At 46.6% G+C, this 14,622-nt stretch overlaps 1 protein-coding gene across 1 annotated transcript in view; it reads right to left on the bottom strand.

Moving 5' to 3' along the window:
- LOC138581389 (deoxycytidine kinase 2-like) overlaps positions 1-14,622 on the bottom strand; it is a 76,453-nt gene that overhangs the window by 31,951 nt on the left and 29,880 nt on the right. Inside the window, exons 4-5 of the mRNA XM_069652684.1 lie at positions 12,046-12,193; positions 7,457-7,572 (exon numbers count right to left, since the gene is read on the bottom strand). Coding sequence (XP_069508785.1) covers positions 7,457-7,572; positions 12,046-12,193 — 264 coding nt within the window. The remainder of the gene's footprint in view (positions 1-7,456; positions 7,573-12,045; positions 12,194-14,622) is intronic.

The raw sequence follows: 14,622 nt of genomic DNA, 5'->3' as shown, positions 1-14,622 counted from the left end.
GCGTTGGCCCATCTGGCAAAGATGAATACGTGACATGCATGGAAAAACGTCCAGTAGTACACACTTTGAAACAGTGGATTTAAATGGCGTTAAAGCGCCAATAAAAAGGTGGCCACATATCAACGTTAGAACCACAAAGACCGACAATGTGGTTTTTTTAATACTCCAGTTTTTAACTAAAAGCTCAATGCGCCTAAACATGCCCCCAAGGAATCTACGTGATCGCTAGGTAGGTCATACGACATGCTATGCATTTTCTAGTATTGAAGCCATGGAGCATTTTTTTGGGCAAATCCTTAACTACAGTTTCTTTATTTGAGCAATCTTACTTGCCTTTGTGGTCTGTCTTTGCGGTTTTTCGGGTCAGCCCACCATGATGTCGCGCCCGCCCCTCAGGCCCCTGGGTACGAGTTCCTGGGATCATTTTCTTGGTCTATTCACAGAACCCTTGCCGTCTTGCAGCAACGGGTAATGACAAATTGCTGTGTTCTTAGCTTCATAAATTCACGTACAGTATGCAAATGTCGTCAGGCCTAGTACGTTAGTTGCCCGTCTGTTCCCAATCCCTTCCCCACACACACCTCTTCCCCATTTTAATCCTTAGCTCTTGCACTATCTGAAATGTCACCAGGCCGAGTATGATAGTAATGTCACATTCTTATTGTTCAAGGCCATGTAAGAATGTTCACGGTTTGTATTTTTCCGCTTGTTCCCTACCTTGCCTTGAAACACATTGTGCATAGGCGCTATTCAAATAAACTATCATATTATTTTACAGGGGGCGGGGTGACTGCATGGCAGCAGTTACTGTGCCATAGACTACTTCAGGGGTTTGTCAACTTGGTGGTGGTGGTGGTGGTGGTGGTGGGGGGGGGGGGTGGGGGGGGGAAATTAGTGTATATGAAAATCTAGTTGGTAACTAGTTTGTGCATATATATATATATATATATATATATATATTTCATGCATTAGACATTGTGGGTGGTTTACAGGCTGCTTCCATCACTGTAATGTACTAATTGTTTTACGCAAATGGTGCCTCCACCTACCCTGGTGAACTGAAGACAGTCTCGTGGAGATAGTGGTCATCTGTCCTGCAGATTGCTCGCAGGTCTTGGTAAAACAACTTGCTAAGCTGTCTTTGAGACTGCTGCCGGCTTTGTCCAGTTTTGATGCACTCGTTTTTTGCTTTACCGTTGTGGGGAGTAGCTCCCGCCACAATTCCGCCGTGACACTTATAGTAATCTTTGTAACTTTACAGTTCCTTCCACTATTATAGAAAAGGGAATACTTAGCATAATGGCAGATGTCTAGCGGGTTACAGTATTGGAGAACGGTTGGTGCGTTTTCTGGTTGTCGCTTTGCCACTCTAATCACCACTAATAACGGTTTCTATCCCGTCTTGCTGTAACCCCCTAATATAAGATTTCCCAGCACCTAACCGTATTTATAAAGTACTGTACCTGCATCTTGCAACTAAAGTTTACTGCTCGACCCCAAGTTGCACTTTGTGTATTCTTGCAAAAGACATGCATTACTCACCGTAATAGCATTTCTGATGATTGTAGCTTAGATAGCCTGCCCGAAAGGGGACGTCGGCATAGGCGTGTCTGTAACACTATCCCCATCGCAATATGTAGTGTAACCAAAAATCGCTCACGCGCCGAGATCCCTCCTGTATTTTTTCTGCCATGAGGGAGCCGAAGGCTATTGTGAGTACATGAAGAGAGAAAGTAGTAAGAAGTCTATGTTCCTTCCACCCGAGCGGGGAGGCAGGAAGGGCGCATGTAAATCTAAGCAGATACAATCATCAGAAATGCTATTGCGGTAAGTAATACATGTCTTCTGATGCTTGTTAATCTGCTTAGAATCACACGCTGCGCATACACTAGCAAGCAGTACCCGAGTTGGAGGTGGGTTGTGAGAAGGAATAGTAGAGAAAATAGGTCTTAGTATTGTTTGTCCCACCTGAGAACCAGACCTAGGAGTGTCTGCGCAATATTTTGTAAAGGTGTGTACAGAACTCCAGGTTGCCGCTTTGCAAATGGACTCTAGGGGAACATTGCAATGAATGCTATGCAAACAGTGTGATGCATTTGACAATCCACCTTGAGATATCGGATTTAGAGACAGGATCCCCATAAACTGCCACTGAAAAGAAAAATGTTTTCCACAGTGGTTTCGTTCCAGCTAAAACATAACTGCCCTGCACACATCTAGTGTGTAGGCTTCTTTCGGCCAGGCTAGTGGAATTCTGGAAAAAGTAGGTAGTTCGATTGGTTCACATAGAACTTGCGAGTTAATTTAGGCGCAATTCTGGGATAAGTGCGCAGCACTACCTTATCCCTGTTGACTAACAAAAGGGGTCTAGGACAGAAAGGGCCTGTAGTTTGCCAACCCTTCTAATAGAAGTAATAGCCACTAGGAAGGCTGTCTTGTAAGTAAGGTCTTTTAGACTCACTTTATGCATTGGCTCAAAGGGAGATCCCAGGAGTCTGGTTAAAACAAGATTTAGATCCCATCTAGGAGCTGGGTGAGTTTTTTTGGGGAGAGTGGGGGGGCGGGGGTAATTGACTCATCTTAACCCCTTCCATAAAAGCTTTAATCACTGGTATCTTCCACCACAACACATTCTGTTGTGGTGTAGGCCGAGGGCAGCAAGATGAACTTTTAGGCAATTGAAGACCAACTGTGTGTCTAACAAATGGGTAGGTACAGCACAATGTGCGTGAGCAATTTATGGGATTGACACCCTTGGTATTACACCAGATGACAAACCGTTTCCATTTGATGGAATAGCAATAGCGGGCGTTAGGTTTCCTAGCTTCCCTGAAGATGTCCATGCATCTGAGGGAGCTGAAGGTGTCCAAACTCTAGGACCTCAGGAGCCAGGCTGCTAAGTTCAGAGTTTGTGGGCATGGGTGATGTGCCCCATTCTGCGAAGACGTTGGACACAATGTCTTCATGCAAACGCCATTCGTATTCTATGGGCAGTGGGAAATCTCTGCTGAGCACATCTGCCAGAAGATTGAGTTCCCCTGGAATGTGTTGGGACAACAGAAACATCTTGTGTTTGAGAGCACACATCCAAGTGTTTTGGGACAGCTTGGATAACCCTGGAGTATGCACCCTTGTTTGATCAAGTAATACATGGCTGTGGTGCTGTCTGTCAGAACCAGCCCCGTCTTACATTGTAGTTGCGTTTGAAATGCTTTCAGTGCCTTGAACACTGCTAATAGTTCTAGATTTACATGGTTGGATGCTACTTGTGGGGAACCACACTCCATGCGCCGTCTGCTGAAGCGGGGCGGGACCACCGCCCACGAGAGACGAGTCTGTCGCAAGAGTGTCTTCCACTGCAGGGGGTGATGAAGGTTTTCCCCTTCAAGAGGTTTGCCCTCGACCACCACTGCAGAGAGAGAACGAGGTCTGGCGAGACAACTACCAGATCTTCCCAGTGTCCCCTGGCCTGACACCACTGGCTGTTGAGCCACTCTTGCATAGGACGCATGCGCAGTCGCACGCGGGGAACCAGGTATATGCAGGACGCCATCATACCTAGCAAGCGCATGGCTTTGCGTACCGTCACCTCCCGACGGGCTACATATTAAGGGATCTGAAAAAGCATGTTCTGACCCCTCTCAGAGGGGGGGGGGGGGGACACGGACGGAACCATCCTTCATCTGGATTAGAGCCCCCAGAAATTGTTTTACCTGGGGACTAGACTGGATTTTCTCGATGGAGAATCCCAGACTGAACAGAAGGTCTACAGTCTTCAAAAAGCATGTGTCGTAAGAGTCCACCGTTATGAGCCAGTTGTCGAGTTAAGGGTAAACCGGGACGGACAGTCTGCACAGGTGTGCTGCTGCTACTGCCAGGACCTTTGTAAACACCCTTGGCGCCGAGGCGATACCGAAGGGGAGCTCTTTGAATCGGTAATGCCTGTCCTCTATCATGAACCTTAGATATTTCCTGTGCACTGGCAACATTGAAATATGAAAGCATGCATCTCTCATGTCCAATGTTGCCATGTGGTCCCCTGTTTCAGCAGTGGGATCACCTCCTGTAGCGTTACTATGTGAAACTTTTGAGGTTTTATAAAATTGTTCACTGGGTGCAGGTCTAGACCAGGGCACATGGTGGTCCTTTTTGGGTACAAGAAGTAAACTGAATAAATACCCTGGTTTACCTGAAGAATAGGGACAGCTTCTATGGCGTCCTTTCCCAGCAGCGCGTCCACCTCTTGATTCAAGCTCTGCAGATGGTCCAGTGAGGCACCGTGAGCGTGGTGGTCTGAACTGTGGTGGTCAGGCGAATTCCACGCCGTGGGCGACCAGCTTTATAACCCCACTGGTCTGAAGTTATCCCCTCCATGCCGTGAGGGAAGATGTTAAACACCCCCTGACCGGGGTGACATGGGCGGGGACCTGGCTCTGGTCATTTCTGACCAGAGGCTGCAGCTCCTCTGGGATTAGGGACTCTGTTGCTGACCCCTAGGTGGGTAATAGGCAGGGCTTCCTGACGTTTGTCCAGAGTTACAGTTTCCCATGCTGTAGTGTTGCACAGGACTGCCCTCGAAAGGATCGCGCCCCCCCCTCCTGGGGGGGGGGGGGGGGGGGGGGGGGGGGGGGGGGGTTCTGAGTTTTGTTGCAAGGACTAAGGAGTCTCATGCTCTTTCTTGGCCATCTCAGGGCATCGTCAACTGCTTTCCCAAAGAGATTGGTCTCTTCTATGGGTTTGTTAAGTGCGGCCTGTGTTTCAGGCTTGATACCCAAGTTGCAAAGCCAAGCGTGCCGCTTGAGTAGAGTGCCATGGGCCAGAGACCTGCCTGCTGTCTCAGCAACGTCCAGAGTGTTCTTGATTATATTCTGATTTGCCTGCCTGCCCTCGGCCACGACGGTGAGAAGCCTGAACCTAGCGGGTTCAGGAACCTCCTGGAGACCTTCTTGTGCAAGATTCCATTGTGGGACTGCATAACTGACCAGCAGCGTGGTGTTCTTCGTTATGCGGGTGGTGTATACAGCTGCCGAGGTAACACGCTTAGCTAGTGCGTACCTTTTGGATTCCTTATCTTGCGTGGGGAGCATCCATGGCTCCATTTCGACTTGCTGGGTTTCCTCCCAGTTGGAGCTGTCTTGCTCGTTGCTGTCCTGGTAAGTGTCCATCTGGACCACATCTTCATGGTGGACAGAAGCAGAGGGTGAAAGATTTTCTTGGAAATGTGAAGATGATCTTAAGGAGGGTCTTCACGAGATCTCTTAGGGGGGGGCGAGGGAGATGCTTAGAAAGTGAGAATCCTTTCAAGACTATCCATGCACCCTTCGAATTTCTCCCTTGTCCACTTAGAGGAACCAGAAGGGCCTAGAGGAAAAATGTCGTTTTCCACCCTCGGCATCGAAATTTGTCCAAGGGTGTTGGACAGAGACTCCCGACTATCCTCATAGGTTTCGTGAGTATTGGGGTACCATGGCGTGTCTTTAGACTTGATTTACAGTCTACCGCGGCGTTGGAGAGCCTAGCGGTAGATTTGTCGGCTGGGGAAAGGCTGGGAGGCCTAAAGAAAAACATGCTTATAGTAGCATCCAGCAACATTTTTTATTGATTCAAATACAGGGGTTTTAAGAAGGAGCGCATCAGGGTCCCAGTGTTTTGCTCAAAATGGGTAACACCGTAGATCTAATTAGCTGGAGTGGACATTATGAGGAGCTCTGGTTTACTACCATTTACACCTAAACAATTTTTTATATGGATTACCATTATTTTGATATTGTCCAAGGATTGATTGCTATTGAGTTTTAAGTACTTTGGATATAACTGCTATTTAGATAAAACCAAGGTCAAGAGAGAGAAGGCTGACATCAAGAGGTGCAAGATGGATGAAGGTGAAAGAAATCTTGGGAACTCTGCGAGTCAAGGGAGTGCTGTCTGTAACAAGACCATTGAGGCAAATGCAGATATTAGCAAGAAGCAGCATTAACCAGTCACAAGTTTTATTAAATACCATTGCCACTAAACCAAGTCAACCCGGAATGGTCCAGTGACTAAGGGTTCTGATAAATAAAGCAGCACTAGCAATTTATTTCCATCCTCCACACAGACCATCATCTCCAACATCCAGCAAAGCCAGTTCAGTAACATCCAGAATGAATGCTATATAGTCCTCCTCCCCCCAACCACCAGCCTCCTCCCACCCCCATTATCCAGGGGTCTCAGCAAACTGTTGCAACAAGTCCCAAGATATTGGCCAGACACTGCACATTGGCTATTGACGGTACTAATGTTTTTACTTTAAACCATAAATGTTGTCCAAAGTTGGTCTAGGATAATAACTTAAGCAAATTATCTAAGCTTTCTGTTGAGGCCAGGAATGCCCCTCAGGATCCCCATTTAGTGTTTTTTTTTTAAAGAAAAAAAAAAAAACTTTACAACTAACCTTGGTAGCGGTGTACATTTATGCCACTGAAAATGTATTAAGATAACCATTACTGAAAAAAGAAGTTAAAACGTTTAGCTTTAGTTTAACATTGTTACCAACCCTCTTAGGCTTTGATCTATAACAAGATGTGCATTACATCTAAGAATTTTCTTGCATCGTGGTGGGGTGGGGTTTTGAGGTTGTGAGTGGATCAGCGGCGTCAAAAATGTTAACCATTTCTGGTAGATGAAGAGTGGCGATTTCCCTTTTCTCCCCCACATACTCAACCAACATGTGTTGTGCATCAACTATCAGGCCTAGGGTCTTCTCCATATAAAAGGGTTGGGTTATCTTAAGGACAGTACAAAATTGTGCAGGCTCATAATGGGCTTACCTGCTGCTTAGGTATGATGCCTCTCTTAAAACCCGCCACCCCATGCATACCAACAAGCATACATAAGGTTCATAGGCAGGAATTCCCATAGTAAAATGTATGTGGCATGTTAAGAGACTGGGATGCTCGTGACCTCCACACCAGTGTCTACGCGCCCAAGTTGTGCAGATAAGAAAATAGCCACGACAACAGTCAGTATTACATACAGAAGCACTCTAGGTACCTCAGTCATGCGGACGATAGTACGTTAAGAAAAGATGCGGCTGCACAAACCAGGAGTGGGTCTTCAATACACACTAGGTTAAAAAAACAAAAATTAAAAAAAAAAACCTATCCAGATCCAATCATTGGACCACATACCACTTGTTTAGTCGAGTGACAAATGCATCCACCTATCCGCTCCCCCCAACCCCCACCCCCCCCCAATTGTGCCCTTCTTAAGGAGTATACAACCAATTTCATACTCTACATGCCCTTCTGCTACAAAACTACAGACACAGGTCACAGAATTGTCACACACACACCCACCACTTAGAATGGGGCCCAAAAGTGTATTCTGTAGGACTTCATACCCACAACAATAGTATTCAAGTCAAAGGTGACTGCATTGACAACATTGGCATGCAGAAAGAAAATGGGTTGCTCACTTCATCGTTCTTGCATGCAGCCACATCTCATGTTTGAAGTGAAGTTTCTCTAAATACTCCAGCTCAATTCCCTGCTCCTCTTCTCGCCCTCTGTAGCGCAACCGTTGCATGCATTTCTGGAAAGAAACAAAAATAATGATTTTTAAAAAAAAAAAACTGCTGAGCCAGTGTACTGGTGCAGAGGCTTTTATTCTTGTCCGCCAGCATGTTTGTCATATTTTCATTAACACACAATTAGGAAAGTATTGAGAGATGAGCTTTTCAATACATAGAGTTGCGCACAGAGCTTCCAGGATCAGTCTGAACTAGACATTGGGGAGGGTGGCTTTGTAGTCCCATTGCATTCAGCTTAGAGACCCTCGAGATGGAAGGACCCAGGTCAGAAGTATTTTCCCCCTCAACCTCTCTAGGCAACAGGTATTACAGCTCAACAAGTCATGTTCCACATCCCATGGGAGTTCTAAGACTCTAAACGTACAATAAGGTTTAGATCAGATTAATTGGTGGCAAATAACCAGGTTGCCTTGGTACCCTTCAGTAGCCTTACTGGCCGACATTGACACTGTAGGTAGAATTTCATGTTTGTGCAAAATTATCCCCACTTGAGCGTCCACCAGCACTTTTTGCTGGAATCTTGCATTTTTTTTATTATCAGTTCTCCCGAGTGAGAACCTCAATACCCCCCCCCCACTCTTACGCCATCTCTGGGAACCTTTTTGGTTTTAGACTAATGCTTTCCACCACGGTTTAAGGAATCTGCAATTTATCATTGCAGCGCAGTGTTGCTGGGAGCTCTAGGGATGCTTTTTATACTACCTTATTTTGTGGAATCCACACACCCCACTTTTTGTGAAGTGCTGAGGAGACAAAGTATCCCTTTCACCACTTCCATTTACAGTGGCAAGTTAGAAAATAGCCACTGCCACCAGCCACTCTAACGACTGATTTTTTTTTTTTTATATTTTTTTTTTTTTTAACACACAAGCTGCTGTCGCAGCTGCAGTATAGGACATGGGTCACCATGGACCTAAAACTACCAGTTCTTTTTTTGCCAACTCTTGGCGACTTGTCCGGTCGACCCTTCTACCTAGCTGGCTCTTTAGCACGCTGCCCATCAAAAACCTGCCATGGCACAGAGTGCCTGAAAGGACAGGAGGTGACCAACACTAACCTGGCTGGATGCCTGGGTCCAGTTCGAACTGGGAGGCTGGCTGTCCTTTTGGACAAGGCAGCCCCCAGATTTGCATGCAAGGCTTGCATGGTGGAGAGCGTTACAGCGTTTTTCCCTGTATAAAGGAGAGAGTCCTGGAGCAGCAATAGAGTCGCCCCATGGGCCAAAGAACCTGAGGAAGGATGTTTGCAGCCACCTCCAGCAACCAGCATTGACTGCCGAGTGAACGGTGCTGCTCCAACCTCCTTCTGATCAGGGAAGATCCAGATTGGACGATTTCCTTCCCTGGACTGGTGGGCCAAACCAGTCTCAAGACAACCTGCATTTTGAACCCGCTCGTGTAGAGCTGCAACTGTTCTGGGCTGCAATTCCTCAATACTCGGGACCTGGACCAATATACTGTGCATGCTCAAGTGCAGTTCGTCTGGAACTTCGTGGGCATCCTGCTGGACCTACAGTGCTTTTCCTGCTCCGAGACATCGCCCCTTCCAAGTCGGGACCTAGAAACAGAAGCCTGCCGTGTGACAACCGTTGCTGAACCAAAGCCTGTGTCAAGTCCCAACGCAGCATCAAGCAGGTAGTCTGCAGGGCGACCCATCACAAGAATCTGACCATCTGCTCCCGCCAAAGTTCCTTCTCCTGCCTCCAGGCAAAGAATCACAACAGTAGCTGCTGTTGCTTCACCTGAAGACCACCCGGTTGGCACAATCTTTTTTCAAAGAAAGGTACTGTCCCTCTCCTAGGTACTCACCTGGGTGCTTGCTGTGTTAAATCAGATACCTCCTGAGCTTTGAGACACGTGTGGAAACGTCAGGGCGAAGGACACTGGTCCTTAGTCTACAATCCTTCAGAATGTCTACCTGACCTCCCTGAACCACCTACTGACTTGGAGCCTCATCCCCCAGATAGGACAGGATAGCTGCCTAATTACCTTAATGTTAGTTAAAGAATCGATTTTCTACTCTTACCTGTATTCATCTAGTCTACTATTGCCTTGAGTAATGCTTAAATGTCTTATGTATAAATGAAAACTTTTACTTACCTGTGATTCTAATATGGAGTTACCCTAGTATTTATAATAACCATATTTTTTGTACATCTACTATGTAGAAGTGTGTGCTTAACTATAGGTGCGCCCAGAGTGGTTTGTGCTTACCTAAAGCCCTTCTTACTCCTAGAATGAGCCTGGCTGCTAGTCTGTTGCTACCAAACATTTTGGTTGGCTCAGGCCCCCACCCAAGAGTTGGAGCCATGTACATCTGAGAGTGAGTCTTCTTCAGTCCTACCATAGGTGGATTGAAGTCAAACTCCTTAATCCCAGTGGGCAAATTCTTCCAGCCGCCAGGATTTCAACTGCCCAATGGTGGAAGAAAGCCAGTAGCAGGCCTATTGCCATAGTATGGCAACAATTAAGGCTGCGATTGGAAAAGCTCATTACTTTAAATATTCAGCGTATAGCAGATTATTGACCCAGTTTACCTACTTGCAGATACTATAGTTGACCAGATCCTCCTAACGTTTGTGGCTTTACCATGTGGGCACAGATTTGGGAGTAATACTGATAAACCCACCTGCCAATGGAGGCCAATTACTTTTCCTGAATTCACAGCGAGAAAGAAGGTTGCAGCAGTACCTTTAAACAACAGAATGGCTGCCGCAGCCTAAGAGGGCTGAGATTGTGGTTTCTGGAGAAACAGGTTTCCAGACAGTAGTGCCCAAAATCAATCAGTTTTATGTGGTGTCCAATAGTTAAGACAAGTTGTAGATCTCCTAAGGGCAACCTCACTCGTAACAATCGCACCATTTAAGAGCATGGTAGCTTATCACATATCTTTGCCAGAGGGGCGAGACCAGGAGACACAGGAACTCCAAGACTGCGGTCACTGACAAGGGAAAAGCTGGCTGAGATTGTCCTCCATCGCATTCATATCCATTCTCGCAGAATTTGATGGAAAAACTGGTCTTCCCCCAGAGTGATAGAAAGGGATGTGTTGGAGGGTGGGGCAGCACACTTCTGGGTGTAGCTCCCGTGTGTGCCAAATGAATTGACTCCCTAACATCTGCCCAGGGTTCTGAAGGGACCGGGAGCAAAGAACAATAGAAGTCAGGCCAAGTAATAGTTGTCCAGTGTATCCTTGGTGAAATCCCAGTTTGTGCTTGGCATTCCAAATGCTCAACACCCTTAAGGACGAGCCCATGTGTTAATCTGAGCCTCGATAATAGAAGGTTGCACGAGTGCCACCTTGGAGTCAGCTACAGTTCAAGGTACAGAAGGACACTTGTGGCACCGGTATTGCCTGCCAGGAGACTTGTAGATGGCCCGGTAGAGTGATAAGCCACACTACAACTGCAGAGAGCCTCTGGAAGTTGGCGGTGCATTGGAAGAGGTAAGGAATGGCTGCTGAGGAGACATGGCCTTAACACTCACCAGAACCTAAACATCTGCAAAGAAACGGCCACAAAGGGCACCCTGAAGAGCTCTATCCTGCATCTAACGGGAGTGAAAGCATCACGGGTGCCAGGAATCATCTATAGATATTCAAGGCAGGGCACACATGGGATTTAACAAAAGGGCAGTCATGGCCTATAACTAGTAAACCCCATATTACGAGAGATAATCAGTCCCCGACAAAAGAGCCATCAACCATCAGAAATGATTAATTTGGTGCAAGGCCCATGATCTCTGCCAATTGTCGAGGCCATCAGAGTAGGGGGGGGGGCCTGGCGGTGCGTTTGTGAGCCCAAGTAGCCCTGCACATTCACCCCAGCTTCACATTTTAAGGTGGATGTTGTGCAATACGTTCTGGCACAAACATAGATTAGACTAATATCCACTGTGTATTAAATTTATGAACCATGGGAGTAAAGTACTCGCCATCAAACCTTCTAGGGTACCCAGTCACAGCAAAAACCAGTAATATTATGGATAAGAGCTGGTGCACTGAAAAGATCACACAGAACTTGATTCATAAGCCTGAAGTGCCCAGGCAGATAGCAAAGCAGGACCACAAACCCCAATCAAATTGCTCCTGCAATGGTATAGCAGGATTGAGACTGGCAGTTTAACAGATCAATACTACATTCCCTATGGTGGCTATTAAAATTATGTCCAAAAATATCCAATAGCGGTTTACAGGAGCACAGCAGATCGAATGCAAACGTATACTTGGTGCTACCAGCCAAGAGACAGAGGAATAGCTAATGCAATATTGAATGCTTACACCTTGGTATAGTATACCCTGCAGACACATGCCATAGCAAACTGCACACAAGCTAACCAGCACAGGCCATTTGTTTAGTAAGGGGGGTACGAGTATGGGAGGGTATAGAATTGGCAATGAAGGATTGGTGGTCTCAGAAGAGCAGCAAGCGATTCATTTCCATAAATGGTGCAAGGACTAAATAAACAATGGCATACCTCCGGTGTACTTCTCAAGTAGATCATCCCATCCAGCTCAATTTCAGATTCAAATTGATTCAAAAGCCACGTGTGCCAGTCCTGATAGATGGCCCATTCCGTTTCATTGATGTTTCCAGATTCAAACAAGTTGGACGCGAATACATACCTAAAATGAAAAGGTCCATTAAGTCACCATCTTAAAACCATTTCCCCCCCTGAACGCAATGAAGACTCATCTTCCAAGGTAACGTAGAATAAAAGATTAAAGAAAAGTTCAAATGCAGAAATACTCTCAACATGCAGGGAGAATAAACAAAGTAGATACAAAACAGGGTTTGCCAGTTGAACACCACTACCATTTTGGACATTAACCTCATGTGAACACCATATTGCTTGGCTGAAGCAGACTAGAATATCATCTCTTGCCTATGGAGGTGCTTCAGCTGTTAGCACCCAGAGTTTGAAAACCGTGATCATCTTACCGAAGTCTGAAAGTAAACATTGCTCTGGAAATTATACCCAAATCCTCAACTAGGCCAGCCTTTCAGTTACATGCATCTATTCCTTATGCAATTGAGGAGGGTGGGCCTCAGTCACACATCAGACCAGTGACTGACACATCAGTATGGCTGGTTGAGGCTGAGAGCCATCCTTATTACGGAAACACAATCAAACACTGTACTACAAATCTAAAGCATCTGCCAACCTCGTAATCATATCGGAGAATAGTCATTTCAAAGTTTAGCATTTGTGAAATAAAGGAAAATTGTGCACAAGCAAGCATTCACCATAAGCATAGGTCACAACCGGCAACCATCAATGTTAAAGCACTCGTAGCATACACCTGCCATCCAATGCCGCCGCTAGAGTTAGACAAGGTTGATATAGCCTTGGACTCTGGAAAGCCCCAGGGCTGTACAGATCTTGCCCTGGATTGTTGACTCCTCGTTTAACCAGCATTCTTACACTGTAAGAGCCACAGGAAGGATCCACCGTGTTGGGAGTTCGATCACCATCCCAGTATTCACAAAGTGGCTAGGGCCCTCCCTGCATCATACCACCCTGCTTCACTGTTGGATAGTACCTACAAAGAAATGGCACACTAGCAGGACAGGGAGGAGGGGCCAGAAGTATGGTCAGCCTTTCAAGCAGATTCAGTGCGCCAGGGGCAGACTTAAAAGTTGATGGTGCGCGCTCTGCAGGAGTTTCGTAGATCTGAGGCAGGCCTCTGATTATATCAACATGGAGATTTTGTGGGAGGGGAGGTCTGATCCTCCCCCCACACCTTTTTAGAAGCCATCCAGGGGATGTATGCCAACAGTAGTATGGCACTGAGATATGGGCGGGTCAGTGAACTGACCAGCTGGTACCCAATCCCAATGAACAGGAGTGGGGATGCCTCTAGTCCAACTCACTGTATGGATGGGTTAACAGAGGCTCTGAAACAGAACAATTTGAATGATTAATGTATATATTGATGAGGGAACATCCAAAATAATGCTCTAATGTACATTGGGGACAACCCATGTTCAGACTTTATTAAATGGGTTTGTAGGTAGATTGGTACGTTTGTCCATGACTGGTCTCCACAACCGGTGATCTAATGCAGCGATAACCTGATGACCAGATCACCCAATGAGGCAGATACATATCCAGGGGATGCGTGTGGTCCCGTGCAGAAGGGATGTGGCCAATCAGTATGGGCTGGATTGCCCTTTTTTGGGGGTGGGACCAAGACTCACTGCATGGGGCCTTTCCCCTTTTGTAATGGCTTGGCAGGCGAAGAACAGTGGTCTGGAGGGTTGCCCAAAGCAATGCCAGACTGAAGATTAATTATAAATCTTCTAGCCACCACCTCTTTTGTTTTGAGATGGACCAGAACACTGGCATGCAATCCCAAGCCTTCAGCAGTCCATTGGTGGCTTTGTCACGATCAAGGTTTCAGTAATTGGGCAAGGCAACTAGCAAACAGACGTGATACAGTTAAATCAGTAATACCAATCCCCCGGGGCTTAGTTTCTTAGCTACTGTGCGTGGGTCCCAAAGATGCCGGGGACAGTGGGGCACTGGTGGGTTTGGGGACTCATGACCTAGACACCGGCTGAGGATTGAGGGCTTCCCCCTTGGCAGCAGGTGGAACACATAAGGGAGCCCCTGGAAGACCCACGCAACTCCTCATCACGGAGTAGGAGACCGGAACCATCCACACTGCAAAGCATATGGGCCCAAGGGCAAAACTAGTGAATTTCAGATATATACACCGAAATCAGACACAGAAGGCACGGACAAAACAGACACCACATCGTAGGGTAATGAGGAGTCAGCGGCGACTAAGAAAGACATTGCAGGTGGTGGAGATTAGGAATACGAGAGCGGACAAAAATAAGATTTTTTTTTTTTTTTAAACAAACACTAAAACAGATTGACAAGATGGAAGAATGGCTCGAGGAGGTGGAACATAACCAGTCCTCCCTCGACAACCGACAACCTGGAGACCCAGACGGATGTTCGCCTTTCGGAGGTGGAGATGCTACTAAAAAATGGATGACCTTGAAAATCGGGAGAGGTGCAACAACCTCCACATTTTTAGTATCC

The sequence above is a fragment of the Ambystoma mexicanum genome, chromosome 3p, assembly GCF_040938575.1.
Source record: "Ambystoma mexicanum isolate Mex_15411 chromosome 3p, UKY_AmexF1_1, whole genome shotgun sequence".
NCBI classification, from domain to species: Eukaryota; Metazoa; Chordata; class Amphibia; order Caudata; family Ambystomatidae; genus Ambystoma; species Ambystoma mexicanum.
Note: the sequence above shows the minus strand (reverse complement) of the source record. Positions and strands in the feature narration are given on the sequence as shown.